This window comes from Mastacembelus armatus, chromosome 6 (assembly GCF_900324485.2).
Source record: "Mastacembelus armatus chromosome 6, fMasArm1.2, whole genome shotgun sequence".
Classification (NCBI taxonomy): domain Eukaryota; kingdom Metazoa; phylum Chordata; class Actinopteri; order Synbranchiformes; family Mastacembelidae; genus Mastacembelus; species Mastacembelus armatus.
Genome location: NC_046638.1, coordinates 21,027,003 through 21,041,922, shown reverse-complemented (window position 1 = coordinate 21,041,922; position 14,920 = coordinate 21,027,003). Strand labels below are relative to the sequence as shown.

At 42.1% G+C, this 14,920-nt stretch overlaps 1 protein-coding gene across 1 annotated transcript in view; it reads left to right on the top strand.

The window, feature by feature from the left end:
• The window catches only part of brsk2a (BR serine/threonine kinase 2a), a 155,039-nt gene extending 143,553 nt beyond the window's left edge, over positions 1–11,486 (top strand). The window contains exons 13-19 of the mRNA XM_026311416.1: positions 772–832; positions 2,993–3,200; positions 3,331–3,379; positions 4,381–4,504; positions 5,649–5,829; positions 7,082–7,171; positions 10,389–11,486. Coding sequence (XP_026167201.1) covers positions 772–832; positions 2,993–3,200; positions 3,331–3,379; positions 4,381–4,504; positions 5,649–5,829; positions 7,082–7,171; positions 10,389–10,561 — 886 coding nt within the window. The 3' untranslated portion in view covers positions 10,562–11,486. The remainder of the gene's footprint in view (positions 1–771; positions 833–2,992; positions 3,201–3,330; positions 3,380–4,380; positions 4,505–5,648; positions 5,830–7,081; positions 7,172–10,388) is intronic.
• The last annotated feature ends 3,434 nt before the right edge of the window (positions 11,487–14,920 follow it).

Below are 14,920 nucleotides of genomic sequence, written 5' to 3'. Positions count from 1 at the left end.
GCTATAGGCTTGGCCACATATTCACAAATGCTGAAATGGAGAGAGAAAGAAAGGGAAAGAAGAAGGGGGTATTATTAGATTGAATGACAAAAAAACAGTGTTGTGACAATGAGCAGCTGGTGTTTCCGAGTGTTGACATGAGCTGTATGAGAGTGTGTGTGTGTGTGTGTGTGTGTGTGCGTGCACATGTGTGCGTGCACGTCTGATGGAGACAGATTGTCCTGTGATTGTTCATTTCAGAGCAGGGTTTTGTTCATAGGGGTTATTGATGGCATTTACAGGGAAAAGAAAACAATGACAAATGGCACTCAACCAAATATCTCACTTCATTTCCGCCTCTAGGATATTCTCTACTGATCTAATGCAGAGGCCTAAAAAGTCAACATATTTGGTTTATTACCAAACTATAGCCAGGACATAATGCTAATCTGTATTCTAATCTGCAAGAGAAGCAATCAATGCAACATATGGGGTTGAAATTAATTACCAGTATCAGTGGTACTAATGTGTATTTTCAAGCCAGTTCTGTTACTGTGTCAAAGTGCTCTCACACTTTGTGTTAAAAATGTTGTGTTTGCAAAGGGCAACATAGAAACCTGTGGCTTGGTATGATGGTAACATGTGCTGTAGAGCTTTCTGACCATGGGTAACATGTGGCCTCCAAGCTCTCACCTCCACCTGTGTTTACTGAAACATGTAAGAGCTACACATTTTAATCCAACAAATGACCAACCAGCAAATTACTTCTGCCCCTGTGTGTTTGTGCCACAGGTCACGGTCTATAAGTGGAGCCTCTTCTGGCCTCTCCACCAGCCCCCTCAGTAGCCCACGGGTAAGTCACAAACATACTTTCAGACACGCACATGCAGTCATGTCTCACTATAGTTATGAGGACACTCATAGACATAATGCATTCCCTAGACCCTACATCTAACTAAATGCCTAACCCTTACCCTAACTTAAACCTAATTCTAACCCTAAACCTAAAAGCAAGTCTTAGCACTCAAAAATCCACACAACCATGTAAAGATGTACACACATACACAACAAGTCCCTGCACTAGGTTCTCAGGCATGTAGTTCTGTGATAGTGGCCACCCAACAAATCCTGATTGCATCTTATTCCTTTAACCTTATTACTGTCAGCAGGAGAAAATAAAGACAGTCACTACAGCTACATCAGAGGGACTTCTGACCTTTTAACAAAACACAGCACACTTACTATGAAAGCAATATCACTGTATTTCTCTTGAAAATGCAATATTCTACTTTTCCAGGTTATTATCAGTCTGAGACAGTATATTTTTCAGCTTCTTAAGTTCTGATCTACCTTTGTGTTGAGGGGGGGGATCAACTACGATAAGCTCTTCATATCCGGCATTAGATCAGACTTTTCACTGTGTTCATATAGTTTGACTCCAAGTACAGCATATAAATGAACACACACAGCAGATATGACAACATAGAAAACTAACTTTCTACCCCTTCCAAAGCCTCTTCTTTCTCCATCCTCTCCTCTCATTATCTCTCTCTGTTTTCTGTGGCCCAAGCTCTGTGGAAATTCAGCTCAGGGAATGCTTCAGAAAATCCTGCTTTTCTTGCTCAGAGCTGAAGAGCTTGCTGTAAACTTTTCCAGCTGACTAAGCTGAGAAGGCTTGAGAAGAGCTAGGATCCTAAGACAAGCCCCTCACACTACACAGGTTCTTTCAGTCTGATCTGAAAGGGAAATTGATTTCTCAGACCTACCCAAAGCCTCAATTGTGCTCTCAGCAAGAAGTTGCATGTGAGGTTATTTTCCCAGATTTGTTCCTAAAAAAAAGAGAGGTGAACAAGGGAAATAATGCATCTTTGTGGCTGCAACTTCACCATTACAAATCAAACAGATCAATAAACCTATCTGGAAAGGGGAAATTTCACAGCAGAGATGATCTAATGATGTTCCTCCTGTTACTGAAACAGCCCAAATTGTCCTCAGAGCTGGCCTCATGCTTTTCACATCTGTCTGTTTGCTTTTGCCTACAAGCCGAACCCTGTATGTTTTATTCAAGTGATGGCAATCCATTATTACGCCCTTTGTTGGAACTTATTTTAAAATTGTGTACATTGCTTGTTGTATGTTTTTCCAGAACATTTCTGTTTTGTTTTGACATGAGTCGCTCAGTGGTCTAACTGCATGTTTCTTTTTTTTTCTGCCTTTTTTTTCCAACACTTCCATCTCTCTTGTGTATGTACACTTCTCACCTGCTTTTATATTCTTTGGCTGTTTGTACTTCTGCCTGTGTGGGTGGTTGTTCTGCCACACTTTTTTCCTTTATCTATGTGTTTGTATGTGTTCATGTGTCCCCCTGCGTTTTTCTTTGTTGTCTTTTCCTCCTCCGCCTGCTCTGGCTCTTGGCTGTATTGTGTCTTCACACTATATCCTCTGACTCCAGCCTGTCAGAAAGTTTGGTGTACCACCTCAGTCTCCAGACTTGGCAGACTCCCCTAACACCAGTCCCTACCCATCCCCGGAGCCCGTCTACAATCATTCAGGCCCCCGTATCTCCACACCCAACTCGCTTGCTCCAAACTTGGAGCCTCTGCCGGAAGCACTCAATAAGACACAGACACTCCCTGCCAAGCCCAAAGTTGTCCCAAAGCCCCTTCAAGCCACACAATCCAACCCTCTCCCTGAAACATCCCCAGATCCAGCATCCGCAGCCAAATCAGAGCCCTCCACTCCTTGCCAGCTCCCGTTACAGGCACCGTCTGCCTCTGTGCCCTCCACCACTACTTCCCCATCCTCCCCATTCTCCCCATCCCCAATCCTCAGTGCTCCTATCCCAAACAGTCCGCAGGTACGGCGATCCCATTTTGCTGCCAATCCTCAACTCTCTGTGCCCTTCAGCCCAGTGGTGCCCCTGTCACCTATTCGGCTGCATCACTTTCACCCTGTGCCGCAGGCGCCTTCTTCATTTACTGATTACCCACCCAAATCTATCCCCCTCATACAGGTTACCCCTCACCCCTCCCCTCGAGGCAGCCCCCTTCCCACCCCCAAAGGCACCCCGGTGCACACGCCCAAGGACAGCCCGGCCGGCACCCCCAGCCCGACGCCGCCGCCCAGCCCCTCCATTGGCGGCATGCCGTGGAGGACGCGCCTCAACTCCATCAAGAACAGCTTCCTGGGCTCGCCACGCTTCCACCGCAGGAAACTCCAAGGTACTGACTTTCCGGCTGATTTTTATGCCAAACATTGAATAATAATGCAGTCTTATAAATCTCACCATATTCACTGGTACAATCTACTTTGCTGAGCTTTCACCTCTGACCTTTGACCCTACTTGCACAGTTCCCACACAAGAGGAGATGTCCAGCCTCACACCAGAGTCTTCCCCAGAGTAAGTAAAACTTGCTGTTTTTTTAGCCACCACTGTGATCATGACTATGTAAAACTCTCATTCTTGCTCGGGGTTCAAACAGGCCCACTCTTAAGAGTATGATGTTTTTGGATGAACTATATTCATGTTTGATTTTTACCTGCTGAGTTTGCTGTAATGACCTCAGGTCTTGTCTGGGTTGGAGAAGCAGGAGGTAGTGTGTTGGTTATGAAGTAGGCAGGGTAGCCTGTGTGATGTTGCTGAGCTCCCTGGGGCCTGATAACTCAAAGTTGGCCTAGATATGCCTGTTTGGCTACTTGGCCATTTCCACCTGGCTGGTAAGAACGTCCTGACTAGAAGGAGATGGAGGCGAGTTTGCTGGAAGCAACCTTCTCTTAGCTTGCATCACAGACATATAGTCCCACAACATCCAAAGCCAGTTTCTTACTGCAGAACAAAGCACACCTTCATGTCTCTGCAAACATTATAATATTACATAAATCTGTGTTAATATTTGAGGGGGGAAATGTGGCATTTCTCTTTTTCTGATGTTTGAGTTTTGCAAATCCATCAAGATTTTCAAGAATCTTATTAATATGCCAGAAATCAGGAGTCCATATGGCTTATTAGAGGGTGCAGGTACACCTGGTCAGAGGCCAGTAGTGAATTCATATATCTCTGCCCCTTCTGGACCTGCTGTTCAATGAGAGCTCAACTATTTCTCTCTCTCTCACTCTCTCTCCTCATACATAATCAGCTGCATGGAAGGTGAAATGTCAGAAAACTTTCTTTCCCTGCACAGTTTTAGCTCATTTCCTCAGAGCATCCTCCTTTTCCCCTTTCTCTTTCCTCAGAGCTGCAGAATGAGAGAGAGCAAGAGAGAGAGGTAGATGATAAGTGGATGCACGGGTTAAACAATTAAACAAACGGCATGGAAGGAAGGCAGGCTTGCATAGCGGTAAACAATCTAAACATATAGCTGACCATCTGTGTTTCTTCTTGTCTTCTCCATCTTGTCACAGACTTGCCAAAAAATCCTGGTTCGGTAACTTCATCAACCTGGAGAAGGAGGAGCAGATCTTCATAGTGATCAGAGACAAACCTCTCAGCTCCATCAAGGCAGACATTGTTCAAGCCTTTCTCACGGTACATGCACTGCGTTCTTGTCTCATTTTCTCCTTCCTCCCCTCACCCCATGACCCCTCTCCCATCTGCTCCCTGCTCTCTGTGCCCCACTCATTTCTCTCTATATCTGTTTATGTGTGCATGGAGCAGTATTACCTGTGTACCTGCTGCCTGGTGCAGGATGTTCCTTATTTAAACAAGTTTGGTGATTGGCTATGGTACAAGGCAGCCTCTCTCTGAATGTTCACTAACATGCTTCTGATTTATGTACCAGTTCAGTAAACTGCTTGTGTCCAGCACTTCTATTTTCTTTCTGAATGCAGACTTACTAGAGGTCAATAGAAAATCAACAGAGAGCATTGATCATTAGCATATAGATGCTTTGAACTATATACCATGTACTGAGCATGTGTGTGCTTAAGATGTGTAGTGTGAGACACTGAGCAATAGTGTAGATTATATCTGCATGTGGTGTGTTTATAATAGTGTGGATGTACAAATGTGGACAACATCAGGGTTTTTCAGTGAGCCCTACACAATCTGTATCAACACTCACCAGTGCTAGTTGATATTCTGTGTATGTAATTGATCAGAACCTATTCTCACTCCAGTTAGATTTAACCAAGTCTAAGTTAATGCAAACTCTGCCAGTGCAGGTCGATGTCAAATATGTTTCCCCATCCATGGAGCTAGCTGTTTTATCCTCTGGGTTATGCTAGCTGGTATTCCAGACAGGTGACTGGCACCCCAGTCTGTGGAATTATACCTCTCAGCACGCTCACACTAATGGAATGTCAAACCCTCTCCAACACTATGGCAAAATGCGACAGTTTGAGAGCCCACCTGTTCATTGGGCATACAAATTTATTTTAGGTGGGAGAGTGCAATGTCATTGAATGACTCACCATTACATTAGCTTAAGTCTCTCTGGCATGCATGGCTACTCCCCGAGGTCTTAACTACTTAGAGTTTCAACTGTACTTTATACTGTGTGGAGGGTATTTTAATGAGGGTTTATTCACGTTGTCATTGGTAAGATGTGGGGGAAAAATTAAACATCACTGTTCCCTGTGTATAATCCCATTATTCGACTCTATTTTGTTTTTCTTCCTGTCTCTGCCTCTCTCTCTGTTTTCCTTGCACTGACTCATCTTTTTCCTCTCAGATCCCGAGCCTGAGCCACAGTGTGATCTCTCAGACCAGTTTCCGAGCAGAGTACAAGTCTACGGCAGGCCCTACAGTCTTCCAGAAACCGGTCAAATTTCAGGTGGATATCACCTACACAGAGAGCACAGCTGCTACTAAGGAGAATGGCATCTACTCTGTCACCTTCACTCTGCTCTCAGGTCAGGAAGGTTCACCACACATTAAGAGCTTATCCTGCTACTGCATGTATATCCCTGTGTCCCCTGTATGAATCCTGAACAGTTCACCAGTCTATCAAAAACCTAATAAACAAAAAAGGACCACAACATCCACATTTACACTTAAACGTAAGGGCAATAAGCAGTAGAGTCTTTGGCTATACATGCTTGGACTGCAGCCAGAGGAAACCCAGACTGGGCACAGAGTAATGAAAAGTAGTGAAGGAAGTACAAGACGGATGTAAGAAAAACAGAACCTAAAGCTTGTGCTGCTGATGTAAAGATTGGCTCTGGGTACTGTATATGAAAGGGAGGAATTCATTCCAAACAACTCAAGACATGAGGCTTTGTTTTGTTACTTCAACAAAGGAGAATCCTGTGAATTTCAGAGGGAAGGCACTGATAAACTTTCTTGTGAACGGGCCACAGAGAGAGCGCCAGGTTCAAACCCAGGACCCTTGTGATATCAGATAAGGTCAGAGTTGCATACAGTATTATGTAATCTGGATTAGGTGTTCATCTATTAGTAGGGTCGCATAGGTCTTGGGAAATGTCGAGAAGGCTGTCTTTAAAAGTGGCATGCTGTCACTCTTCAAAATGAATAAAATTACACTTGTTTGAGTTCAGACAACAAATAAACTAGAAAGACTGTTTTCCAGTGGGTGTTGTTAAACCTGCTGCCAATTAGAATAGCAGCCTGAGGACTTTCATAGTTCTTGCAATCATGAACATTTGATAAGATTTCACCCCAAACCTCCTTGAGTGTAACAAGATGAGGTCTGGCTATGCAAGATTACATACTATGCAGTCATTCTCACAGAAACACATGTGACTCTCTTACTGTTACTGTTGCTCTCTCACACAAACACAGTCAAGTGGGGGGACATTTGAGCTGAATGGGGTATAGTGGTGGCTGTTGGATCCTGCTGGTTCTTCCATGTCACGAACCATATAGTGTCAAACATGTAGGTAGACAGCAGGAGCTCGCAGTAGCACTCCACTCTGGCCTCCATTTATCATTGCAGGCTCTCTGCAGTTTTTTAGCTCACATTTCACAGCATGCACTTGTGTCTGAGTGCTTCTCCTCTCCTCACCTTTGCTTTTTCCCTCCCTCCCTTCCTCATTTATTATTGCATCTGCATATTTTCTACACTCTCTGGGGCCTGCCTGTCTTGATGCAACTGATTATTCCAATATTCGGTTTATGTTTTTGTTTGTGGTGTCCTGTGCTTAGGACCCAGCCGGCGTTTTAAACGAGTAGCGGAGATGATTCAAAGCCAGTTGTTAAGCACACATGACCAGCCTGTGGTCCAACAGCTGTCTGGTGAGTAAGATCCACCTTTTTAAAAGAACAAATGCAGAATCTTTTTCAGAACCTCTACACCCTTACCCCTAACCGCCTCATCCGCTCATCCCACCCTCTGACAAATTACTATCACCGCTGAAGCTAAGCTAACTCTCGCCCTGCTTCCCCATGCTTGAAATCCCTGAGCACTTTCCACTTCTCCAAAGCAGCTTCCTTTGCATGCTGGTGCCTCACTACCATGAAAGGGTGGGAGTTGCTCTCAAGCAGCTACTGCAGGTCAAATGTTGTCTCATTGCCCTGGCAGTGAAGATTAGAGCAAAGGTAGACTTAGCTGCTTCGCATTCTGTTACTCCCACTTCCAAGACCAATCGTCAAAGCTTGTCACTATGGCAACACCACAGCACCTCAACATGCTCCCACAATGCACTGCACTGCACAGCAACACCACACCTGGCAAGAGGTCTCTTGCTCTTTCACTCTCTGTGTGTATCCCTGTACAATAGGGCTCTTTTAAACACATCGCGTTGATAAAAAATCTCTTCCTTGGTGATTGTAACAACCTCCTGAGCAATGAACTTCATGATTTTTTTATTTTTTTTAAAAACCCTTTTCTTTCTGTCTTCTAACAAGTCATAGGTTAATACTGAGTCCTTAAGTGAGCATGCATTAGCCTGTTATTTTCCCATGTCCTATTTTTCTTCGACACACAGTCTGGATGATGAAGAGAAAAAGAAGAGAGAAACAGGGATCCCACTATATCTCTTCTGCTCTTAGCATATTCTTCCTTCACGTCACTGTGCGTTGCACTGCCATTTTCTTGACAACAGCTCCACCTGCTGGTCACACAGGAAACCACCATCAGTCTGATTTTTTTATCGAGAGGTGGTGTGCTGTTTTCTTTGGATGTCAACTCCACCTCATAAATAAATTATATGTTCGCTGTCTGTACTTTTTGTTTTTCTTTCCCTTTTTAAACCCATTTCCAATTTCATGTGTGTCACAAGCTATTGAACTGAACTGATACCATCATATATCTTTGGCATTGTACTGATTGACTTTATTTTTGCAGTATTACTCTCATTGGCACTCAGAAATGAACAGCAGTCATGACAGCTGTTATGATATTTAACAGTCTGTTATCATTGCAGTGCCTCAGTAAGTTTGCCAATTACTTGTGATCTTTCATATTGTTGAGCTAATTAACATTAGCTTGATGTGTGGGAAGGGTGAAATTAGAAAAAAAGAAAAAAAATAGTATGTTAGATTAGATTCTAACGACTGCTGCTGCAGATGACAGCAGATTTAGCATAGAAAGACAAAAACTGTATAAAAACCAGTCATAGAAACTAAGGATTAAACATAAATATTTCTTTAATTGTTAATTTGTTATTGGTGTTCAAGCTTATTCAAAATGAATAATTTATGGCATTTATTTTCATGAGTATTCTGCCCTTTTTGAAATTGTCCAGATTTGGGTGGAGTAAAGTGACTAAATGTGGAAAAGAAGAAGGAACTTTAGGTAGAAGCTGGGTGCAATCATTTTCCAGCTGGATAATGGAGCAACTGAAACCAACTGTGGCACATTCACACATGATTCTCTACACACACACACACACACACACACACACACCCTCACACACACACACACACACACACACACACACAGAAGACAAACACAACAACGTATTCTCTCATTAACTTAGATGAACATGAGGTTTTCTGTGCCAATTCACAGACCAATGCAGTGTGTGTGTATATATAGCTATAGACTGAGGACTAGTTTGAGCTTCACACTGTGAAAGTGAGGACATTGTCCAAAGGACTGTTTGAGGTTTAAGACTTACATTGAGTTTTAGGATTAAGGTTAAAATTAGATTTAAGTCAGGGTTAGGTATTCAGTTGTTGTCACTGAATGTCCTCACAAAGATATATGTGCAGGTGTTTGTTTTGTCGTCTGTGCAGCACCCCTGCCTGTTTATACTGATGTCACTGTTCATTTGCTGGTCCACAGGACTCTATTGTGCAAATGGTTCTTTTGCCAAGTATTCAAAAAACAGTGCTGCTCGTGACTGATAGTTCCCATAGATGTGCTGCATGTGCACCATTAACAAAAAGAACACTGACTCTTTATTTGCTCCATTTCTCATGTTCTCACTACACCGTCTACCTGCAGTGGGACCATCAAGGGCCCTGCAGAAAAAATGTGTTTAACTGGAGGTCATTAGCATACATACTGTTAACACACACATATTGTCTCTGTGTACCTATAGCCGCTAGATAGAAATAAACATATTATTTAGCATATTCACCCTTCACCCACACAGTATTTATGATTTGAGTCATCTCAGTTTTGACTCTACTGTAGGGAAACTACAAGTTGGCCTTTTTCTTACTTCAAAGAGTAGCACAATGATAATGCATTCACTCAGTGTGTTTGATGTATTTGGCCAGGTCTTTTCGTTAGCTGAAGTGAAAAACTCTAAACTCCAGTGGAGGACCATGTTGATCAAACTTAGTATTTTTGCTTGAGGCAGACATAAGTCCAAACATTTCTGTATTAGATGTGCTTAACTTGATTTAATAGCCTTAAGCCAGAAGGCCTCCATCATCTGAGCTTTGCCAAGCCTCAGTTTGCCCTCATGTGCTATAATATCTTGAAAAATTGAATGAATGATTAAGTTTGAGGACAAAAAAGAGGACAAGAAAGAGGACACACCAGGGCAACTCTGTCTTAAAGCTTTCTGATTCTCCTCCTTCCATCACCTGTTCTGCTTCTGGCTGGCCAGAGCTGCTTGCGCTTCCAGACGTCACTCCATGCTTACTCTTTCTGCACCACACAGTTTATATAAAGTATTAAAGAAATTTCCTGTAGTATCAGTCTACAGAAGTGAATATTACCACAATTTGCTATAACATAGTTTTAGATTGAATGGCCGCTTCGTGTTTTCATTGGTGTTGCTATAATAAATGCATGGTTTTTCAGAGCTCATACATGGTCCCGTCATGGCTATTCCAGCAGTTCTCATCCTTGTTGTGCCAGTGTGTTCTAACCCTCCTCCCCTCTGCCTGCTCTGTCTTTCCTGTAGTCTCCTGTGTCTCTATCCTGTGAACCCCACTGTTCATTAGTTTGTTTGTTCTCTTTCTTCTCTTTCCCCTTTTTTTGTCCTCTTCCTGTCTGTGTACCTAGGCAGCCCGTTGAGTAACTTCTTTGACGTAATTAAACAGCTTTTTTCAGACGAGAAGAACGGACAGGTGCCCTACCCCTCTGGCACGCCCTCCAAGCACTGCCCCTCGCCCATGCACGTCGGGAGGCACGAGCCAGAAAATAATGACACCAAATGCCCCACTGCAGGCAGAGACAGAGCAAGGTTGTCTGTGGCGTCTGTGGGGACACAGGACGAGTCTTAAATTGAGAGACTGTATAGTTGAGCCAGTACTAAAACCAGTCACAGTATCACTTTAAGCCAGTGGCACAGAGAGAATATTCTATCTGTACATAGCTAGATGTACATAATTATTTATTGACATTTTTATATATAACATGACTTTATATGGATAGAAATATATTGAGAGAATTAAAGTAATATTTTACAAAGAGCATACTGCACCTACAAGACAAACATGCACCTACAAGACAAACATATCCTTCCACTCTTCTTTTCATCACCACTCAGTGTCCACCATTTTCATTCACATCTCTTCCCTAACCATCTGATCACCTTCGACCCTTGCTATTTTTTGAATCCTTGCTGCTAACCTGTGTGATGACCTGACTTGTTTCTGATACCAGGTATTATCCAGAAATCGTATTAAGTTCCTCCTCCAGCACCCTGCTCCGTTTGCCCTCGACCACCCCTCCATCTTCCCCCCAAGCGTGCTGACAGAGACGGACATTTCTTGACGGAGGACTGCTTTTAGAGGTGTGCTGAGTGTGTGTGTGTGTGTTGGGGTAGTGGAGTTACTCAACTCATCCACACACACCCCAATGAAACAAGAATGCACACTCCTGCCAACAAACCCTTCTTCTCTTCGAGCTCAAGGAGCATTGATTAATTGGAAAATTACAAAAGGACAATACATAGAAAAACAACATAGATGCATACGTGCACAGGTCCAGTATGCACTGAAAACTCTGGGATGTATTAACAAGAACATGAACAAAAACAGCAACAAAAAGAAGACATGCAGAAACACGAACTGATTCAGAGGAAGAGAGAAGGGGGAGGAGTTTTGTGGGAAGCCCAAACAGCTGACACAGAAGCTTGCTGGATTGTATTTGTTTGCTTTTTAATGTACTTTCTTTGTGAAGAGCTGGGTTTAAAACACTGACTTTACTAGATTTATTACTACTGCTGCAAATGGACTGGAATTGTGATTTCAGAGAGGAGCAGGGTGTGAGCAAAACTGGGCAGGGGGGCAGTGGGAGAGATGATATGATAGTAGAGGGTTGGGGGGAGGGATGTGGGTGGGTTTTGGGGTATTAAAATGAATGATCTATTCTGTTGTACAGATATCATTTCTTATGTAAACAAAAAAATGAAATGTCTAGTTGTGACACTATGTTTAGATACCATAGGGGTAGGTTGGTAAACCTGCGCCTGCCACATACTGTTATTTTAAATTCTTCATGTATTTTTGTTATGTGATCATTTCTGTCTTTGGTTGAGTGACCTAATAATGATCCAACAATTCCTGTTTCTGCTATCTGCAGAGCTCTGTCCTTGGTTTTCCATTTATACCTCTCTCTTAGTCTCACATACCAGCAGTAGGAGTAGAGGAACAAAAAAAAAAAAAAATTACGTGATAAATGCAATTGTGGATATTTTTGTATTTTTGTCCTTATTTATTCATGTTTGTTCAGCTCACTGTTTGATTTCCTAATTTATTATAACTTGCATATTTATATGAACAAAGCTGTTAGGTCAGTTGAATGTTATTTATTACCCTCTTGTGTGTTCGTAAACGGGGCAACATTTCAAGAAAAAAATGAACATTTTTCTTCTTTGTTTTGGTCTGACTTTAACAGAATTATGTGAACACATGTCACAAATTCTCATTTCTTTGACTTCTCTGAAGAGGGAAAGGGACTTTGTGGGAACTCTTAAAAAAAATTATTTACCAGTAATTTAAGAATGTAGACTTAGCCTCTTTTTGGAGAGGAAATATGCTCTTCTATTGATATTTGTCAGTTTCATATTATTGTTCGTGTAGGCCAGGCCTGAGAAGGGCATTGCGACCCAAATCTACTTCTTCTCTTTGTAAATAGACAGACAAACCGTGGGGGTTGATTGTCTTCTCAACTATGCTGGGGATTCCTGCTCTATGCTTTTAGCTTGTATTGCTGTGTGCATGTCAAACATGAGCTTTTCTTTGCATGGCTTTAGTGTTAATGTTCCATGCCAAACTCACTCCTTCTCTTAGCCTTCATCAATTCTCTCTCTACAAAACTACAGTTTAATGTTTTATATTCCCTTGCTGTCCCCTTACTTTTCACCCACTCTGCTTTTATTTCTGCCATTCTTTTTATTTTTATTATTGTCCCCTCGCGCCTACTGATCTTTCCCTTCCTCCTCCTCTTTTCTTGTGCACAAAATTTTTGAACTATGCTTCCTTTATTCTGTACCTCTCTCTGGAAGGCTTGGAGGTCGGGGGGGTTTTCTGCCTGTAGGTAGATGAGGCACAGGGAGGGGATATCAGGACTACAATCATAAGCAATACCCTATTGTTTACCCTCCTTTTTTTCTACAATGGTAAGATAGCAGCACTAAGGACATCCAATGATTCTGAAGGCCCAGAAAGGTCTTTTGACAGAGCAGGAATGAAACTGACTGATGTAATCCCCATGTAACATAACTGTGAGCATCTTCAGTGCTGAAACAAATAAACTCATTCAGTTATGGTCTGTTTTTTTTTTTTTTTCCGTTTTTTTTATCTGTACATGTACCAGTAAGTGCGCTAAAATTCATAGTGTTTTAATGCTCATTTTAAACTCATATGGGCAGTAGAAATGTTTCCCCAGATGGGGAAGTGTAGAAAGGAAGAAACTAAATTGCAAAGAAATGTGGGACATAGAGGCAGGCAGGATTAGCTTCATGTCTTATCCCCAGAATCTAAATAAATGACCCAGCGTGTCTATTGTGTTCACATCCAGGTTGTAAAACAAGGGTGTTGAACTGCCCATCAGCAGCTGTAAACTAAGCTTAAAAACTTGAACTTAATGCTTAAAGATAACTCAGTGACAGAGTAGTAGAAAGAATGTCAGGTCCTTCACAACTAACTAAATAACTGTAGGTGCAGAGAGAAAAATATGTATGGTCGCTAAAAAATATGTCAGCATCTAAATACTTCACGAAAAACACATAATCTGTATATGTGACCATTATACCATGAAAATATGTCATTTAAATACTATGCATAATTGCATAATTGCATAATTTAATAAACAATGAAAAATATATCTAAATAGGTAAATATGCCACCTAAACACAAAAACTGCATTATATTTTTCATGGTATTCATGAAAACTATGTGATGCTACTGCTGTGTTGAATATGTCACCTAAATGCCATGAAAAATATATGATCTAAATATATCATACCATAAAAAATACTTAATTTAAAAAACAAGGGGGTTGCGCTGACCTGTTGTCAGTGTACAGTATTCATATGGCGCAGGGAATGTGCCAAAATTAAGACTACTGGGAAATCGCAGGAGGCTATGTCAAGGCCAGAAACTGATTTGGTCACTGAGAGGCCTGCAGTGGTAAATAAGAAGTCGTCTACCCACTGAGCTTGGTAACCCAAAGGTAGGTGGAAAAGACTACCATTCCGACCTTGGTAATCCAATGACTGGAGACCCTTTTTGTGGTTTTCTGGAGCACCAAATTCTACATTTTAGTTCAGTAACAAAAGACTGACTGTAATCTTCTGGGCAGGAGCTGAGGCCTAAGGCACGTTTTTCATGTTATAGTGAGTTTGAATGTAAGAACACCAGGGCTCGTAAATCACTGGCCTGACGTCCCAGGGGTATGGTGTCTTTCACTCGGGCTACCAAAATTTATCTCCACCCTCCCCATCGGACTATGACAGATTTTGCGATGTGTCACCACCCTGATTGTCTGACTATCAGATAACCTGTTGGGCTACCAGATTTTGCGAGCCCTGAACACTGACATGCACTTTATTTTCATGGTCATACTGTGTTGATCATGAAATGAGAATTATGCACTGAATCTTCAATAAATTGGATCATCAAAATAGTTTGGTCAGCTCAATGTGAAATGTGATGTGAACACTAAATAAGCCTTTTAATTTAATAAAAGGTCATTTATCCCGGGACAGTTGTATTCTTGAATGTCCTTGGTCAGTTGACGTGATATGATCTAGTTAGTCATTTTGATTGGATAATAATTGACGAGGGGCGGGGCTCTGCACCCACACCTAGAGATTCATGCCGGGGACACTCGAGCTAGCAGGTGTTGGCTAGCCTTGGACTTTTGTTCGCAAAGCTAAGCTGCGGAACTAGACCTTGTGGACTGCGTAGAGAAGTCAGGCGGGAGCTACCTATGTTGCATGGATGGATCTTGGACATGACTGTGGATATAGCAAGGTCGCTTCTGGGTTTGAAGTCATATAAGAAGTAGCAGCTGACTCCAACAGCGCCATTGCTGCCATAGTAATTATTTGGCTTTGTTGTCTTTGTTTGAACACACTTTAATGTTCCTAATTATGTCAATATTTGCTCCGTAACACAAGATATAAAGGTAAA